Source organism: Podarcis bocagei, assembly GCF_964188305.1.
Source record: "Podarcis bocagei genome assembly, chromosome: 1".
In the NCBI taxonomy this organism is placed as follows: domain Eukaryota; kingdom Metazoa; phylum Chordata; class Lepidosauria; order Squamata; family Lacertidae; genus Podarcis; species Podarcis bocagei.
In genome coordinates, this window is record NC_138125.1 from 124184447 (window position 1) to 124204785 (window position 20339).

A 20339-nucleotide genomic window follows, 5' to 3' on the forward strand; every position below is an offset into this window, starting at 1 on the left:
GCTTTTAGACCGAGGGAGCCGGCGTTCGTCCGCAGACAGCTTTCCGGGTCATGTGGCCAGCATGACTAAACCGCTTCTGGCGCAACGGAACACAGTGACAGAGGCCAGAGGTAAACGGCGGTATGTTTTACATCCTTCCCTTCACCTTGAAAACTGGTTTAAGCAGATGTTTTAACTTAAAATAGAGAATTAAGCTGTAAATGTGCTTATTAAACTACAGTGAGGTAGCTCGGTTTCATAGGAATGTATCCTATTACAGTGATTTCTTGGTCCATTTGAAAGGGGCTGCTGGGGCTGTATTCCCAATATATCAACTTTAATATCAATAACTTTCAAGGCAGGTATAACATTTCTCCCCCACTTGCAAACAGGTGCAGGCTTTGAACTGGTATTCCCATTTGGAAGGTACTAAACAAACGTACCAAATTTGATTCTTATCCCCCAGGTGCTTAGTGTGGTTACTGAGTTACAAAGGGACTAAACCAAAGGACTTACTTCGCTGGGCCATGATCTTAAGCAAAGGATGGTGACAGCATGCTAAAGATAAACGATACAGTAGTACCTCGGGTTAAGAACTTAATTCGTTCTGGAGGTCTGTTCTTAACCTGAAACTGTTCTTCACCTGAAGCACCACTTTAGCTAATGGGGCCTCCTGCTGCTGCTGCGCCGCCACTGCACGATTTCTGTTCTCATCCTGAAGCAAAGTTCTTAACCCGAGGTATTCTTTCTGGGTTTGTGGAGTCTGTAACCTGAAGTGTATGTAACCCGAGGTACCATTGTATTAACAAACAGTAAAATTATAAACAAGTTCAGAAGGGGATTTATTCCAATTCACTTTGGTGTAGGTAGCCTCACAATCAAGAAGTCCACAATCAAGAAGAGCAACTGTATTCAAGTATGCAACCACTTGGGAAAGGAAATTGCATTATCTGTCATGCAGAAACCCTTCTGCTTTTACTTCTTCTTTCCACTGGTCCTTTTGGAAACCAAAAGCCTTGTTTAACTGTTGACAAGGGTCGATGTTGAAATTTACAGAACAGGGTAGAAAGCTTAGAAATATCTTCTTCATACGGCTTATAAGAATGCCTATGCTGTTCTTGGTTTATTTTTCATTTTGATATCCCCAGTGTAGTAATGAAAAATCTCAGCAATGGCACATTGTCATACAGAGGCTGGGGCAACTGGCATGGAGCTCCCATTGAAATGGATGGTGGCAGAATTCACTTTTCACATCTGATTTGGTGCTGGCATTTTGATGGAAGCTTTTTGGACTTCTTCTGAGATATCCGTCCCAAGTAGAGCTCTAATAAATATTTTTTTAAAAAAAACAAAACATTTAAGACACAAGCATAGGCATCCCGTTATAAATTCAGTATCATACAAAATAATTAGCCAGCATTATAAACCGCATACATATTTGGCTCCTGTAGGTAATAATGAATTCTGTACTCAGTATCTCCTTTATATCATTCTTAATCTTAATTCCCAAAATGAAGATTGTTGTACTATGTAAAACAATGCAGCTATAGTTTAGTATCACTACATTGTGCAGAGTAACACTAAGCAGAAGTATTTGGATTTTCTTGATCCGTATAAACAGATTTGACCTTTTGCATCTCATCTAGAATTTATACATCTGTTAATAAATTTTAAGTTTCCTCATAAGTCTTCGGACAATTCCTCTCATAACAGTGACCTCTTTTCATAGGATTTTTGAGTTCAGTATACTTTCTTCAGGAAAAGAATTATACATTTTCCACAAGGATAAAATTATTATTTGCCCTCACCCTTCTTTTGTTCCCAAGAGAAATATCAGTAGTTCATTCTCCCCTCTTTCTCTCCTCAACCCCAAGGAGAGGAGGAGCTACACAGAGAGATTTACTAAGTCCTGAAAGACCATATAAATAGGACAGAGAACATCCATAAGCGGAGCACTTTGTTTATTTCCTTCAGCCACGTGAGAAATGGTAAGTTGACACTATAGCTAAAGGAACGTATTTACATGTCTTTTATTTTCCCCACTCCCCCAAATTTCTATCTCGGAAGTAATTCAATGAGAAGCGTGGCTACTTCTGTTGGTTTTTGGGAAGAACTGTCCTCCCCAGAAATACAGAGGCTCTGAAAGTACAGTTGGAAGAACAATAACTTGTTGTCCAAGCCAAAAGCTGTAGACAAAGTCGCAGGGAACCAGACACAGCCGTTTGTGAGTGAAAAATCAGATACGTGGCTGAGAGCCCGGAAGAGGGCATTGACAACAGCACATAGCTCAAATTCTGATGAAAAGCCAAAATGAATTTGGTCCTTAGGAAAGTGTAACTCAGTCTATGTTTAGATTTGGGATTGCAGCTGAGCCTAAAGAAAAAAAAGATGTCAAGCTACAGCAAAAGAAAACAACAACACGCAACTAGTATTGCTGAACGAAATGCCACTTATTCTGTCTTTTTTATATATTAATTTAAACAATTTAAGGACCGCCCACTATATAATATCAGCAGTAGTGTGTACCTCCAAATCCAGTGAGAGGAATTATGTGCTGTCTATAATATGAACAGGGTCAACACTGATATGGAAATCGTCCATAAAAAAGCACAGTGGTGAATAAACCTGTTGAAATATCTGAGCACTGTAATTAAAATTTAAAAACATTATTTCTGTCTCTATGAAACCCCTGGTGGATTCTGAGGTCCTATAACACCTTATCCAAGGACGAATAACAGAATTCAAAAAGCTCTATGTATCCATTCAACCTCCAGCATGTCAGTCAGTGTGGGCCAGCTGGAATTTGCCACAGTGGTTTTCAACGGACAGGAAATCATATTCCCAAATTTTGAGAAGAACACCTGGGTAACATTAAAAATCTGAAATGGTCAGAGGTTAGTGTTTTCTCTGTCAATATGTCCAACTTTATTCCCAACGATTGTGCAACCTTTTCCTATTGTGCATTTCCCACACCCACCCACACACCCAATACATTATATTTTGCAAGGTTTTAGGGACAGAATTTAAATACTGCTGAACTGATTTGGGCTGCTATACAGCAAGGAAGAATACAGAGGTATAATCCTGGATATAAGGGAGAAAGGAGAGGAACAGAAAACTATGGCATGGGACTTCTGCTGCTCCACTCTCTCTAGGTCTCGTAAGATTTTAAAGCACTCAACAGATATTGTCTCTGTTTTTCTGGAGTGCTACAGAGATAACAGAACACAGTACTGAGGGGAAAATATAATAAATATAATAAATACTACTTACTTTGGTTCGTATCTTATGCCTTCTGTGCTATATAAAACACCCAGTCCTGCACAAAGCCTTTCAATGCCATTCCTAAAGAGAGAATATTTGTGTAAAGTGTTTTCCATAAACTAGTTCATTTCCCCGCCCATTACAGTGAACTAAATGCAGTATTGTTGATGTAAGCTCAGCAAAGAGATTTCACACAGAGATAATTTCTGCTAGCCTAAGAAGAGCCCTTGACTGGAGAAAACGTGGTTTGGCCGTGCTCTTTCTTCTCCTTCTCCTCCTTCTTCTTCTCCTTCTTCTTCGCCCAACAATAACAGGCAGTTTTCTCTCCGAAGGACAATGCTACCAGGGTGGTTCGCACTTAATGAACTTCCATGTAAGAAAGGTAAAGGTAAAGGTACCCCTGACCGTTAGGTTCAATCGTGGACAACTCTGGGGTTGCGGCGCTCATCTCGCTTTACTGGCTGAAGGAGCCGGCGTTTGTCCGCAGACAGCTTCCGGGTCACGTGGCCAGCATGACTAAGCCGCTTCTGGCGAACCAGAGAAGCGCACGGAAACCCCATTTACCTTCCCACCAGAGCAGTACCTATTTATCTACTTGCACTTTGACGTGTTTTCGAACTGCTAGGTTGACAGGAGCTGGGGCAGAGCAGCGGGAGCTCACCCCGTTGCTGGGATTCAAACTGCCGACCTTCTGATTGGCAAGCCCTAGGCTCTGTGGTTTAGACCACAGCGCCACCCACGTCCTGTAAGAAAGGTATGTACCCCAAATATACAACACCATCACATATACAAAACGTATACATTTATTGGCAACTAACTCCCATGGGGCTATATACAACTACACAGAAACTGTGTTTAGATATACTAACGAAGTGTTTTCCAATTAACTATGTTGCATTATAATTCAGAACAGAATTCCAAACAGAAGAAAAAAAACACATATTTGCTTACCATGCAATCATAACACCGTTGTCAGTGCACAGTCTGGGAGGCGGACATACCAGGGCGAAATCGGTGGCATCTGTTAAAACCTGCAGAGCTTTCCGGATATACTGGTTACTTGCAACACCTCCCGAAGCCACCTGAAACCAGTGTTCGAAAGTCATGTTTATGGGAAGTCTGAGGAAGTAGGGCGGCAGGATTATGCTTATAGCAACCTGGCTCACCTTGCTGGCAGTAATCCCTGCACAGGGCAGAAACATGCCCTCTCCCCCTCTGCCATTTTGAAATTCATATAAAGATATTTGAGTAGGCACCATTAGGTATTACATACAATGGGTGTGGCAAAGCCATAGGCCCCCATGACATGTTGACTTTCCCCAAGTACATGCAAAGTCTTGTGCTCTTGGATTCAGTTTTTATTTTATTTCCTTTGTGTTAGTTAATAATATTTGTTACTAATTTGTGTCTCTCTGTTGATCAGGTCACCACTTCCTGGACCTAAAGGTACAAGCGATTAATACAACTAAGCTGCTGGCCACATTGTTGGAGCTTAGGATAAGTTAACTGTGCAACACACACGTTGGGATTTCATTCCTCCCCACTGCTGATGTGTGATTGTTTTCATCACATGTCTGTGTTGACATTCCACACTGTTGGAGTCATGAGAACGGAAGTTTGGTTACACTGTTCCGTTATGTTATGCTTCCGCATTTTCTGTTCTCTCTCAGACGAGAAGGAGAGAGAAGCCTTGATTTCTTTGTTCTGCAACACTTGATCTTGTACATAATAAATTAGCTGAGTATTCTACACCTCAAGTCCAGCTTCTGCTTTGAACTCTGCGTTTGTGTGTGCAGATATCTTCGTATATATGTTGCAGTAGCAACTCAGGACAGAAGAGTGATGAATCATCCCAAGGGGTGCTTCGGAAGGAAAGACGCAGAGTTCCCTGGTTTGTTTTCCTGACAACACACACACACACACACACACACACACACACACACACACACTGAAGAAGTGTGCATGCGCACAAAAGCTCATACCAATAACAAACTTAGTTGGTCTCTAAGGTGCTACTGGAAGGAATTTTTAAATTTTGTCTTGACACTTACCAAAGTTGCCTTCCTCTGTGGCAAGATACCCTTCCTTCTACAGAAATGAATGGCTCGGTGCGTTCGAGCGACAATATGAGCAGTTACCGTGTGCTGGACTGCTGCAGCAAGGTCTGGTATGCAGGACAGGAGTTGTCCTTCCTGACGCCCTGCAGAAATCACGATCAAATAGGTTTCCCAAGGCTATGTGAAGCTCTCACGCGCAATTTGTATCCGTCTTATTTTGGTCAATACCTTCCTCCTTTTCTTTTTCTGCGATCGCTCTAGTGACCTGGGACTGAAGTCCAGCAAAGGAAAAGTTGCAGTTGTGATGTTGCTCCATGGGGACTTTGAATTCATAACGCTGTCTATTTCCCTGCTGAGCCAAACGTTCTATCGCTTTTCCACCGCTCAGGCCAGAGCACTCCGGGTGCTTTCGTAAAGAAAGCCTTCTGGCTACCTAAACAATCCAAATGGAAGCAGAAATTAAAGAAATGTGCACATATATTTTAAAAGTCACTGGAAAAGCCAAATGAGCACAAGGAATAGCTTTATGATTCTGAAGAACCCAAATCACACCTCAAATCCTTGTTGTTATGTGCTAAGGCTTGAGACTGAGCCAGCCGCATGACAGCCACATCATTATGGTTTTATCCCAATTAGCTAAATGATCACCAAGTGGGACAACTGCACAGGCCTTTCCTCATTGGCCCTGTCCCGTGGGCTATTCTGCCAACAGAGATTTAGCAGGAGCCTTCTGTGCCAACTTTTAAACGCCTGCTGAAAACTTATCTATTCCACCAGGCCTATGCAGGCAATTAGAATACTCAATCAAACTCAATCTGTTCCTGTAGTCCATTCAACTCCTGAAACGGTTCGAAAACCAAGGCGTGGCTTCCGATTGACTGCAGGAGCTTCCTGCACTCAAGCAGAAGCTGTGGAAGCCGCGTCGGATGTTCGGCTTCAAAAAAACGTTCACAAACTGGAACACTTCCGGGTTTACGGCATTCAGGAGCCGATTTGTTTGGGAGCCAAGCCGTTCGAGTACCAAGGTACCACTCTACATCCTTCCACAATGGTTAATTGATGTCCGTTTTTAACTTTATAGCTTTATTGTATTGTATTGCTTTGTGTTTTTATTGCTGTAAACTGCTTTGTTAGATATATATTTATGATATAGCAGCATGCAAATGTTTTAATAAATAAACACTAATTAAAAGGATTACCTTATCCAACATGTCTCCAGGTGCAATGTCCAATGTCTGTCCAAGGAGAAGGAAATCTGAAACTCCTTGCGCTACCGCTAGTATACAGTGACCCCCCGAGAGCAAAAGTACCAGGAACGGGAAGTCCACACGATTGGTCAACCTAACGGTGAGAGCGTGCGCCTCCATATGATGGATGGGAATGAAAGGCTTCTTGCATTTCTCCACCAGTTCCAGACTATAGGCCAACCCAACTCCGAGGCTCAAAGCAAGTCCTGGCTTCACGGTTGTTGCAATGGCTGAGAGTCCATCTGCGCTAACTCTGCTGCTGGCCAGTGCTTCTTGCACTACCCTTGCAATGTTTTCTTGGTGAAGCTGTTGTGCCACCGAAGGAATAATTCCACCTGTTCTGATGAGAAACAAACATGTACATGATGCTTACGTGATAGGATAAGAAAGAGGGATTTATATCTAGATGTTAGGATAGAGATGATAAGGAAAACAGGAAGACACAGTGAGAGATAAAGGAGGTGTTGTGGGATTGGTGGAAGTCAATGCCTTGTAGTTGTTGTTTTAGTGTTTATAGTATTAACTTGTAAGATATGGATTTTATTTTTTTAGTTGTTGTTGCTTTCTTTAGTTTTCGAATGTTGGTTTTTATGTGTTGTGTATTGTTATTTTTTGAAATTTTTTGTGTTGTTGTGTGGAAAATACTAATAAAATTTGTTGTTTTTTTTTAAAAAAGTACATGATGCTTACGTTGAATCTGTTTGGCCTAACTCAAAAACTCAAACGCAGAAGTTGATGTTCTGGCTAGTCAGCGCTTCTTTCTTTTTTGGCAACCTGCAGGTCTGGCTTCCAACACAGCTGTAGTAGCAACACTAGAGATCAATTGTGTGTGGTGTATGTTTTTAAGAAATCAAAGAGATCTGCCTTACTGGGTTTTCACCCAGACTTTAAGGAGTTTTTTGACACCACTGATCTTGGATTGTTGATACTGTGGCAGCAATCTAGATGCACTTACAGATACTGTGGCGTGACACGTGATGACAATATAACAACATGATATTCAATGCACGTAGTGTATGGAAGTGAGAGCTGGACCATAAAGAAGGCTGATCGTCGAAGAATTGATGCTTTTGAATTATGGTGCTGGAGGAGACTCTTGAGAGTCCCATGGACTGCAAGAAGATCAAACCTATCCATTCTGAAGGAAATCAGCCCTGAGTGCTCACTGGAAGGACAGATCCTGAAGCTGAGACTCCAATACTTTGGCCACCTCATGAGAAGAGAAGACTCCCTGGAAAAGACCCTGATGTTGGGAAAGATGAAGGGCACAAGGAGAAGGGGACGACAGAGGACGAGATGGTTGGACAGTGTTCTTGAAGTTACCAGCATGAGTTTGACCAAACTGCGGGAGGCAGTGGAACACAGGAGTGCCTGGCATGTTCTGGTCCATGGGGTCACGAAGAGTCGGACACAACTAAACGACTAAACAACCAAGTACCTAAAACTATGTTTTCACCAATGGTAATAATTACTTACTTCAGATGAACCGCGCTTTGAGAATGCAGGGCTTCTCCTAAAATGTTGCCAGCTTCATCCACCACAGCTGCGGCTGTATCATCGCAGCTAGTTTCGATACCCAGAACTATTTTGGTAGAAAAGCATTTGCCACGGCAAACAGAATCTCTTCTTAAACAATAGATCCAGCAAGGTTCAGGAGGTTTCGAAATTGCTCCCCCAAAACCGCTCACTGCGTAAGATTTCTGTAGACAGGCATACCTACAAAGAAACTGTACAATAACAAAATTTAGAATTTAGAATTTAACATCTTGTAGCCACTACCGTGACCAGGCTCTCTATTCCCACCCTACAGGTGATTAGTTCTGGCATAATTTATGAGGGAAGGGAGTGCCTCAGTTGGCTTTTTAGATGATTTTCCAAGTGAAACTAATTGGTTTCCCCCCGTTCTCAGTGGGACATCTTGGCTGAGCTGACATTTAACCCCAAATCACCAGTACTGAGATCCTACATTTTGTTCCCTATGGACTACAAGCTATGGTTCAATGTGAACACTCAACATCCTGGAACACACTGTTCAAAAATTCCCATGGTGCTCCTCTGCTGTTGCTGCTGTTCCCATACCACTGATGAAACAAGCCAGGATCCGGACTGTTGTGTTGTTCAAACCTGGGCTGCTGTGGACTGTTTTCCCCAAACCAACCATGAGTGGAAATCAAGGTTTGTTCTTAGATTACTGCTTGTTGTTTGTTTGGGGGAAAGCAACCGTGAGCCCTTTGAAGACATTATGATAAGTCAAGCTCAGGGTTGTTTCATACATATTGTCAGTGCTTTCCTTCTAGGAAAAAATGGCACAGCACACCCTTGAGAAAACCCCAGGGGGGAAAACACTGCACGGTATGGCAACAGCTGGAGCAGGGGACGTATACCCTGGGAATTTTTGAGCAGGGCGCACCAGCATGCTGCATGTTCACATTAAAACATAGTTTAAATTTTTTTAATGCAATTTAACAATACAGCCCCTCCCCACTATTGTTTGTATACGTGTATGTGAGATACACCCACAGATGTTATTTAATGCATATAGGCTTGAACAAATTCTGTTCTCTAAGCATCAAGCAACATGACAATACTTTTGTCAAGGTTTATCTATTTATTCAAAAAAAAAACAAAGGCTGACAAGAAAAGAATAAAAAATTCATATTAATAAAGATGTTGACCTAATATCCTCCCCCCCCAATAAGGATTTGAAAACCTGGAGGGGGGAGAGAGAAATTGGTAAGCCTTATAATTCTCTTTATAAAAGCTGGAGTCCCAAATAAGAGCTAGATGGTTATTTAAAACAAATTTAAACTGCAATATATGTTGGGATGAGACCACAGAGCCTAGGGCTTGCTGATCAGAAGGTCGGCGGTTCGAATCCCCACGACGGGGTGAGCTCCCGTTGCTCGGTCCTTCTTCCTGCCAACCTAACAGTTCGAAAGCACATCAAAGTGCAAGTAGATAAATAGATACCGCTCCGGCGGGAAGGTAAATGACGTTTCCGTGCGCTGCTCTGGTTCGCCAGAAGTGGCTTAGTCATGCTGGCCACATGACCTGGAAGCTGTACGCCAGCTCCCTCGGCCAATAAAGCGAGATGAGCGCTGCAACCCCAGAGTCGGTCACGACTGGACCCAATGGTCAGGGGTCCCTTTACCTTTTTACATGCTGGGGTATTTAAAAAACCCAGTGGATTCACACAATCCAACAAATTCATTTGTTGGGAAAGATTCGGGTGTCTTTCCTTAATGTTCCTGGAATATCGGTTTCCTTGCACTCAGCAGTGCATTATTATTCTACCGGGGCAAAAGCAATCCTCCTTCCTCCTAGCACAGGCATCTCCAAAGTCCATTTCAGGGGCCTAATCTGGCCTGCTGAACGATTTAATCTGGCCCCCATGGCAGTATATGTCCTGGGGTAAAATCCTTTAAAAAGCTCAAAAGCTCAACAACTTTGGGGTTACCGTATTTTTCGGCCTATAGGGCACACCGGCCCATAGGGCGCACCTAGTTTTTTTGGGGGGGGTGAATAAAGGGGGGGAATTATTTTTTTCCCCCCCAGGCATGGGGCGGGGGAAGCCCGAGCTTCCCCCGACCCCAGCCCCCAGAACAGGCTGCTATCCGCAAGCCTTCAGAGCCCGGCGGGAATTCCCGCTGCGCTCAGAAGGCTTGCGGATAGCTGCCCGAAGCCCGGAGAGCCCAGCTCTGCACTCCCCGGGTTTCGGGCTGCAGGCTGCTGTCCGCAAGCCTTGGGAGCCCGGTGGGCATTACCGCCGCACTCCGAAGGCTTGCGGATAGCTTCCTGAAGCCTGGAGAGCGAGAGGGGTCTGCGCGCACTGACCCCTCTCGCTCTCCAGGCTTCAGCGAAAGCCTGCATTTGCCCCATAGGATGCACACACATTTCCCCTTCATTTTTGGAGAGGGAAAAGTGCGTCCTATCGAGCGAAAAATATGGTAAATCCTAAGAACCTAAGAAAAGCTCAACAACTTTGGTCGGCCCTCACGCATGTTCACTTCATCAAATCTGGCCCTCTTTGAAGAAAGTTTGGGCACCCCTGTCCTTGCACATTAATTGATTTTGAGGAATCTGTTTCATAAGCAGCACAAAGCAAACATATCCATTCTCTTGCGGTTTTGCAAACTTTATAGCTGCATAATTTTAACAGGTTTTTTTAATGTCTTGGCTATCTGTATAACTTGTTGACGTACGCTGGATTAAGGGCAGCCTGAGCCTAGTGAACTATGAATAAATGTCATCGAACTATTTGGAAAACACCAATACTGTCATGCTGAAGGTCAAACACTGACAGAAGAAAACAACACACAGTCTGAGGTAATGTAATGGGCTAGACATCTGGAAGCAAAGAAAGTGATCAATCATATATATATATATATATATATATATATATATATATATGGGATGATTTTACCTGTGTCAAAAACATTGTGTTGAAAGGGTGTTCTTTCTTTATCAATTCAGGCGTCACATTTCACAGTTTCCAAAGACACGCGGTTTGAATAAATCTGGAATAAATAGAAATCATGTTTTGGTTTAAGAAGAAGAAGAAGAAGCCAAGATAAAAAGTAGGCCTTTGGGTAATGCTACATGTTTTGGGATTGGCTGCAGCTCTTTGCTCCTTCTCTCTTTCCGCAAGCCAGCAAATATCTGCCAGTAAACGATGAAGCCCTTGATTAACTATAGTTTCCTGTTTTGTCTGAACTGGGAAACTGTGGCTAATTATTTCAGAAACAAGTCAGGATCTCAAACAATGGTCTGAAGCTGTCTTAATACCATGACTTGTTCCAAAGCCATTGACCAATTTTTCAACAAGCCAAGATTCTGGGTTGGTTTATTGGCTTGTGCAAAGGGAAAAGCACGTGAACAGGCACGAGGCCCTGAATTCCTTGTGCTATTGTGTAGTACAATGCTAGGGGCTAACAGACAGAAGGGGAGGTTACTGCTGGGGGTTTTATTCTGCTGGGTCTTTTACTGTAGTTAAGCATAGGGCTATTTTCACAACAACCTTCTCTGCCCACGGCAGGTGTCAGTTATGGATAACAGGTGTTTATGAAACATAAAGTAGCTGTGTGAGTGTGGGACGTGGGTGGCGCTGTGGCCTAAACCACTGAGCCTTTTGGGCTTGCCGATCAGAAGGTTGGTGGTTCGAATTCCCACAACAGGGTGAGCTTCCGTTGCTCGGTCCCAATTCCTGCCAACATAGCAGTTCGGAAGCACACCCAAAAAAGTGCAAGTAGATAAATAGGTAGCACTCCGGCGGGAAGGTAAACAGCGTTTCCATGCGCTGCTCTGGTTTCGGTGTTCCGTTGCGCCAGAAGCGGCTTAGTCATGCTGGCTACATGACCTGAAAAAACTGTCTGCAGACAAACGCCGGCTCCCTCAGCCTGTAAAGCGAGATGAGCACCTCAACCCCAGAGTTGTTCGCAACTGGACTTAACCATCAGGGGTCCTTTACCTTTACCTTTTTAAAGCATAGGGCTCATTTGCACAACAACCTTCTCTGCCCATGACAGGCATCAGTTACAGGTAACTGGTGTTTATGCAACATAAAGTAGTGAGTGTGGATGATACACAGAAAACTGAAAGCAGTTTGATTCTTGGAATGCTGCAAAGAAGAAGTGTGTGGCAAAAGCTGGACAGTGGTGAATTCTGTGCATTTCTTCAGGATTCATGTGACCAGGATATTCAGGTGTAGCTGGAAGTATCAATTGCCCCAAAAGTGGGAGAATAGTGAAACTGGATATTTGAGTCTTCAGCCACCTTCATTTTATGAATGAAGACTATGCCAATACTAATACTAATACTAATCAAGCCCTGTGTGTTGCTTCCAAAGAATCCTCAAGATTTGAGAAAGCTAAGCGTTATGGCTGGCTTCGTATGCCAAAACTAAGAAAGAGAGATGTGCTTTTGAAAGCTTTCAAACACTGAGAAATCTGTTGCGGACAACAACAGAAGGATTAAATAATTGGACAAAACTCTACTGGCAGGTTACAGAAGGGAACACAGGTGAATGAAACGTGAGCATCTGCGTTAATCCTTTATTATAGGGATTTTCCTTCATCGCTTCTCAATAAATAATGAAAAGCTTCTAAACCTTCAGCAGTGCATCATGAACCTTACTCTTGGCTGATTTGGAGAGTGGGAAAGGCACTCAGAGAGAGGGTCCCCAGAGCCAAACCTCTGCTATAGAGCATCTCAACAAATAGCACTGTGCTCTGGCAGAGCTCTCATTCATTTAAGAAAGGCTTGTGCAGGAGAGCTCAGAGCAACCAGAGGCAATTTCTGCAGAGACTTCTGGTAGGTCTCTGAGTGATTTGCAGGCGATTGGAAAGAGCTCTTGGCTCTCAATTGTCTTAACAACAGCAGCAGCTAAAAAGCTCCTTCCTCTTCCACTCCATGCCAAATTAGATTGTTCAAACAGGAATCCTGAAGGAAAGCCAGGAATGGATTTTTCATGTGAAAGGACTTGTGAACTTGGAGAGGTATCCAATGAGGTAGTTCTGTTAGTGCAAGGGTTTCGATTTGCACAACAGAACTTCCTCTTCTTTCTCCCTCTCCTCTCCTTTTCTCATGTGTAATTGGCTCAAAGAGGAAGTTCCACTTCATAGGCAAAAGTCCTTGTGCTAACAGAATTACTCTATTGGATGCTGCCCTTGTCCTGGTCCAGATCACAAATTCCTGGGGTTTGAGCATGATCCTTAGAGCCACCTGGCTAAGGGACTACAGTCGTATATTTGGAATCCGTCTGGAAATCCGTTCCGACTTCCAAAATGTTTGGAAACCAAGGCGCAGCTTCCGATTGGCGGGACGCTCCTGCAGCCAATAGGAAGCCGCGGAACCCGTGTCGGGTGTTCGGATTCGAAAGAAGCTGAACTTCCGGGTTTGCGACGTTTGAGAGCCAAAACGTTCGACTCGCAAAGGGTTCGACTTGCAAGGTTACGACTGTATTTCTGAAGCAACTGGAGGACCTCAAAACCTTTAGATATCACAAGACTGGTCTGCCTATCCCGCTCCTAGAAGGGCCTAATCTAACACCCACAGGGCAGGTGTAGGGTTTAACAATGCAAAGGCAAATACACCGCCATCATTTGGAATGCAGTGGCAGCAGAACATAAAGGCCAAAGAAGGGGGAAATACTTAGAAGTACTCTGATACCATTTGTTATTTTCTTTTACATTCATTTCCTTCTGTGCTGCGTCTTTATTGTGCTGCGTCTTTATTCTTCTGGTTATTCAAGATAGGAGATTAAAATCTTGTGGAACAGGGTTTTTTATTCTCCTTGTTGAATATGTTGCCATCTGATCAAACATAGCTCATGCAAAGTAAACAGTATGGCTCACAAGAAGTTGCTTTTTTTGAAATACTGATGAGATGTCAATAGAAAAAGAAAGGTAACCATAATCAGTCATTGCTCCAAGTCATATTCTGAAAATTGATTATTCATTTATTTGTTAGATTTATATACCGCCTTTCATCCAAAGATCTCAAGGGGGTTCACAAGATTGATGATTATCTGTCTGAGGATTTGAAAATAAGAAGTTCTCCCTCCTGCAATTCTAGCTTACTTCCTGATCAACATGCATAGGATCATGCTATAAATCTGTTTTGATGCATAATCTTGTTTATAACTTCGAATGTAAATTTGGCTGTAGGTTTGACAAAATGGTGTGTTGTGACTTAAAAGACTCTGGAAGTTTGTTTTGTAAACTAACAGCACAGTCCAATATATGTTTCGTCAGTACTGTAGTTAGTTCTACTGTACAATGAGACATGCTTCCTAGTAAATGTGTTTAAGATTGCTGTCTAAAGCAGGTCTATACAGTGGTAGCTCGGTTTTCGAACATAATCCGTTCCGGAAGACGGTTTGAGTTCTGAAACATTCAAAAACCGAAAACTCAATAGCCGACAGCTAGGCCTGAGAATCTTCCGTTCAGTGGAAGCCGCGTGGCATGTTCGACTTCTGAGGCGTGTTCGAAAACCAAAGCATTTACTTCTGGCGTTCAGAAACCAAAATGTTCATCAATGGAGATGTTTGAAAACTGAGGTTGTTGTTTAGTCGTGTCCAACTCTTCATGACCCCATGGACCAGAGCACGCCAGGCACTTCTGTCTTCCACTGCCTCCTGCAGCTTGGTCAAACTCATGTTGGTAGCTTGGAGAACACTGTCCAACCATCTCGTCCTCTGTTGTCCCCTTCTCCTTGTGCCCTCAATCTTTCCCAACATTGGGGTCTTTTCCAGGGAGTCTTCTCTGTCCTTCAAGCTAGGTAAAGGTAAAGGGACCCCTGATCATTAGGTCCAGTTGTGACCAACTCTGGGGTTGCGGCGCTCATCTCGCTTTATTGGCCAAGGGAGCCAGCGTACAGCTTCTGGGTCATGTGGCCAGCATGACTAAGCCGCTTCTGGAGAACCAGAGCAGCGCACAGAAACACCGTTTACCTTCCCGCCAGAGCGGTACCTATTTATCTACTGGCACTTTGATGTGCTTTCAAACTGCTAGGTTGGCAGGAGCAGGGACCGAGGAACGGGAGCTCACCCCGTTGCGGGGATTTGAACCACCGACCTTCTGATCGGCAAGTCCTAGGCTCTGTGGTTTAACCAACAGCGCCACCCGCGTCCCTTCTGTCCTTCAAGCTACACCTGCTTAAATTCCTTCTTCCATATAGCTATTCAAGGCACAACAGCCGTGTGTCCCCTACATCTGGCTGCTCTTCCCTGTATTTAATTTCAACTTCCCCTGTAGGCTTGAAATTAATGCAGTTTTGCTAAAAGCAAACTACATCCATAAACAGTGATTTATACAATCTGATGTTTCAAAACAACCCCTCCAAAAGTCGATTTTGTGTGTTAAAAGTAATTTTAAAAGCTTGTGGCGTAAGAATTCTTTATAGTTTTTGCTCTTATCACTTGTGTCTAAAAATGTGTTACTCTTTTCCTTTATCCTTTAAGCAATATAGAAGACAGCCAAACACTAGAGTATGCTGTAGATGGAACATTAAAGGCCTCTGTCTGCTGCTTAAGAGGTAGGTAGCATCCCTGGTAGGGTTATATGAAACTCAGGTTACATATTTGTAATCTGTCATAAATAAGCCAAATAAAAAAATATCAGCATATATTTAGTACTATTCCCTAGAAATTGCTATTAAAATTTGGGCTGCCCTTGAAGAATGCTTAGAAGTTTCAACAGAGGCAGAATACCGGAATGTTTAACTGCCTACTGCTAGGTGGAATCATATTACGCCAATTCTGAAATATCTTTTGCTTCCCACCCTAATTCAAGGGGCTGGTGCTGACCTTTAAAGCCATAAAATACCTAAAGGAGTGCCTCTTCCTAAACCACCTGCCCATGTCTTAAGGGGAGGATCTTTTCTTTGTCCTGATGTCAGGGGAAATTCATCATGCAGCAACAATGTCATGGTGTTCCATTTGTGGAATGGAGAACGACTGGTGCCAACATTACCATCTGGGTTAAAAGCTTATTTGACCAAGCATTTGAAAGTTCAAAACCTGTTTATTATTTAGTTTCTTCTGTTTGTTTTTATATGCCTCTGTTTGTTCCTGATGACTTTTTTCAGCATGACTCGTTTTATTCCATGCCTTTTGTCTTCTGCCCGGGTGTGTAGATGAAGAGCAGTTTAAAAATATTTGTCATAAACATTTTTATTTATTATTATTAAACAATCCTGAGGATGTTTTCCTGTAGAAACTGTGCACCCACCACTGAGCTGCAAGGCTTCTGCTCAATGTTTGAAACTCCCATTGTTCTATCTAGGCACATTTTGCAATGGGGAATTTCATTAGCGCAAGCAGTTTCTGAGCTCTGGGCGCAATATTGTGCCTAAGGTTTCAGATTAAAACTGCAGAGTGGAAGGAAAGGAGGACCTTTTTCTGCCTCCCCACTTCCGGCTACTCTCTGAAGTCTGGAGAAGAGACCCTCTTAAGAATATTAGGGGGGTGGGCAGGGGAAGGACTAGACCATGTGAAAAATGAACATAATATTTTAGCTGCAGTTCATTCCTTTTCAGCTTTGTATCCTTGTTATTAAAAAAAGCTCGCCTGTACATTTCGTTGTGGCGCCCACAACCCAGGTTTAAGGTGCCATTTAGCTCCTAGTTTTCATATAGAATCATAGAGTTGGAATAGACCACAAGGGCCATCGAGTCCAACCCCCTGCCAAGCAGGAAACACCATCAGAGCACTCCTGACATATGGTTGTCAAGCCTCTGCTTAAAGACCTCCAAAGTAGGAGACTCCACCACACTCCTTGGCAGCAAATTCCACTGTCGAACAGCTCTTATTGTCAGGAAGTTCTTCCTAATGTTTAGGTGGAATCTTCTTTCTTGTAGTTTGGATCCATTGCTCTGTGTCCGCTTCTCTGGAGCAGCAGAAAACAACCTTTCTCCCTCCTCTATGTGACATCCTTTTATATATTTGAACGTGGCTATCATATCACCCCTTAACCTCCTCTTCTCCAGGCTAAACATGCCCAGCTCCCTTAGCCGTTCCTCATAAGGCATCGTTTCCAGGCCTTTGACCATTTTGGTTGCCCTCCTCTGGACACGTTCCAGTTTGTCAGTGTCCTTCTTGAACTGTGGTGCCCAGAACTGGACACAGTACTCCAGGTGAGGTCTGACCAGAGCAGAATACAGTGGCACTATTACTTCCCTTGATCTAGATGCTATACTCCTATTGATGCAGCCCAGAATTGCATTGGCTTTTTTAGCTGCCGCGTCACACTTTTGGCTCATGTCAAGTTTGTGGTCAACCAAGACTCCTAGATCATTTTCACATGTACTGCTCTCAAGCCAGGTGTCACCCATCTTGTATTTGTGCCTCTCTTTTTTTTTGCCCAAGTGCATTTTTTTTGCCCATATCTCAGTTTCTAACACTGCTTCTGCTGGGGAAAGCATCCAATTTATCAGCACTCAAATCAAATCACAAATGATATGCCTGAGGTCGCAAATTGTACCCATGACTTAATGATATACACAAAGTCACGCAGAAAAGTGTCTTATGCCAAACTATTGCACAGCCTTGCATGCTCTTCCCAGCATCTTCACCTGATATCTGTCTGTTAAATCAGAGATGCTAGGGAACTGGACAAGGCCCAGTGCTAGCACCTGGCACAGAGAGGCAAATTCGGAAACCAGTTTCTCCTATCTCCTTTTAGATATTTCACGTTTTGTGACTTTCTGTTTTGTGGTTGGCGAACCCTAAGCAAATGACATCAGCATTCGTACAAGGTACATTGCAAACCACACTGGGGTTGTTAGTGTTGTAGGACAATATGCGTTTTCCTTTTTGTCTTTGTATGCACATCTTAGAATTGTTGCTCCCAAGTATGCATGCACAGAGAAGCAACTTTAAATAATTTTGATTTAGGCACTGCATCGTTGCCATTACCTCGCCCCTTTCTTTCTGCATTTGGCTTTGGCGGCTCCGTCCACAAAAATCATAGAACTGCAGAGCTGGGTGGGATCCCGCCGGTCATCTAGTCCAACCCTCTTGCAATGCAGGAAACTCAATCTGAAGAAGTGTGCATGCACACGAAAGCTCATACCAATAACAAACTTAGTTGGTCTCTAAAGTGCTACTGGAAGGATTTTTTGTTATTTTGCAGCATCCATGACAGGTAACCCCCCCAAATTAAACAAGGTCCCTGCAGAGAAGGTCCCCCACCCCTTCCCTTAATCTAAAATAACCTCCCCTTTTCCCCAGGACGAGAATTACCTTCCACTCGCTACCCGCCAACCGGGTACTTTACCTGTCTATGAAAGGGCAACAAACAGCCTCTCCCCCATTCAAGGGCGTGCAAAGGAGCCCCGAAAGGGTTAAACTGGCGCAATGACGCTTGGGACGGCCGTCCCCACTCCTTCGCGCGGCCGGCGGGACCACGTGAGCGAGGATAAACCAATCGAATTGGCGGGATAGGCGGGCGCCTGCAACAACCACGTCGCTGCAGACGAGCGAAAGGCTAGAGCAGCGAGCGCCCCTCGATTTCCGGGTCGCTTTTTGAACCCTCCATTTTGGAGGGCATGGGGTCTGCGGGAGTTAGGGTTATTCTTTGTTTTCTGTGCTGTATTTTGCATGCATGGCGCTTTTTTCTTTTGGTAGGGAATCAAACAGGGAATTATAAAGGGGAAAAACATTTCCCCCACGCTTGCTTTCTGTAATGAGGGCTTTTCCAAACAATCATGCAAATTTTATAGTAGATGTTCCTAACTGCATAAAAACTTTGGCCCCAATTTTATTTTATTTCTTAATCCAAAAATGGGGTACAATTTTGGAGCAGCCAAAAATGCACACCATAATGGGCAAAGCTTTGACTTCTTCAGGGCTCTTAATCAGACTATGGTAAACAAAATCATGGACTGGGGGAGGTGGGAATTATCGGGTTGAAGAATTCTAGGGAACTGGAAAGCTTGCATCCTGCACCCTCATGTGACATTTTAATTGGTTGGGGCAGCTGCCGGACCTGAAAGAAAACTTCCCTTTTCTACAAAATAGGAACTCCGCCTTCCTTTGCCCTCTGCTTCACCCCACTCCCACAGCCATGACATTAAAAAAACAAAAGCCTATGAGGTGACCGAGCATCTTTTGGAACAAAAGAGTCCATCAAGCAGCAGTCAGGAGCCCATGAATCAGAATGGTTCTGTTCTTAATCATGATCTGCGAGTCTGTAGTGTGGAGTGGTATATGCTGCTTTCTAAAACAATTCAGAGATGTTCCTGGTCTCAATGCAAGCCTTGTCCTGTCCCTTTCACTCACCAAATCTTTGCCCAACAGTAAACATTGGACTAGATGAGCCTTGAACCAGCAGACTCTTATATTACGTTCACATGCATTACAGGGGATTGATCGCTCAACCCTATGATTTGATGATTCTATCTGTCCTTATTAAAAACTTTTTCCCCCTTTAGGCTGCAATCACGCCATACACTTCAAGCATGTTTCAAGTTTCATTATGCTTTTATATGTGCTGGAAGCCGCCCAGGGTGGCTGAGGAAACCCCGTCAGATGGGCAGGGTATAAATGATAATTATTAACATAATTATTAAATTGTTATGAGCACACACTCATAGAAGCCTGTGAAATGTCCAACATCCTTAATGATCAGTTACCAGGATGGTTGGAGGTAAGTGATGCACTTGCAATGTATGGTGGCTTTGCAGTTAGCCTGGATTTGCACGGCTGTTATCTTTTCCTTAGGAATATTATTTAAGAGGAAAAAAGAAGCTAAATGAGGCTGTTATATGATTTTTCTTTGGTCCTCCCCCCCCCCATATTGCATGTTACAGTGGTACCTCGGGTTAAGTACTTAATTCGTTTCGGAGGTCCGTTCTTAACCTAAACTGTTCTTAACCTGAAGCACCACTTTAGCTAATGGGGCCTCCTGCTGCCGCCACGCTGCTGGAGCACGATTTCTGTTCTCATCCTGAAGCAAAGTTCTTAACCCGAGGTACTATTTCTGGGTTAGCGGAGTCTGTAACCTGAAGTGTATGTAACCTGAAGCGTATGTAACCTGAGGTACCAGTGTACACCGTTATAGGAATTCTAAGGTCTCATTTATAAAAATCATATGTTCATAAATGTACAAGGCAAACACATACGGTACATACGTGTCTGAAATAGTACAGGAGAGCAATTTTGAAACCATGTTGACTCTCCCAAACTGACCTCAAATATTTCTCTGCGAGGAGGAAGGAAATGGGAAAGCCTCTCCATTGTCTTTTGCTTACTGTCTTAAGGACTAACTTAGTTGGTCTTTAAGGTGCTACTGGA

General features: G+C 43.4%; 1 protein-coding gene across 2 annotated transcripts; it reads right to left on the minus strand.

Moving 5' to 3' along the window:
• Nucleotides 1–797: 797 nt before the first annotated feature.
• Nucleotides 798–18414, minus strand: OSGEPL1 (O-sialoglycoprotein endopeptidase like 1). 2 transcript variants are annotated; one of them, XM_081181489.1, is made up of 9 exons: nucleotides 18288–18414; nucleotides 10971–11064; nucleotides 8024–8274; nucleotides 6500–6887; nucleotides 5529–5733; nucleotides 5295–5443; nucleotides 4195–4325; nucleotides 3253–3324; nucleotides 798–1303 (listed from the first exon to the last, which is right to left on the minus strand). In XM_081181489.1, the coding sequence occupies exons 2-9, from the start codon at nucleotides 10983–10985 to the stop codon at nucleotides 1228–1230; spliced, it is 1287 nt and encodes a 428-aa protein (XP_081037615.1). In that variant the 5' UTR covers nucleotides 10986–11064; nucleotides 18288–18414; the 3' UTR covers nucleotides 798–1227. The 2 variants fall into 2 exon arrangements, with proteins under 2 accessions (XP_081037615.1, XP_081037616.1); XM_081181490.1 differs by lacking the exon at nucleotides 18288–18414 and adding an exon at nucleotides 17961–18063.
• Between the last annotated feature and the right edge of the window lie 1925 nt (nucleotides 18415–20339).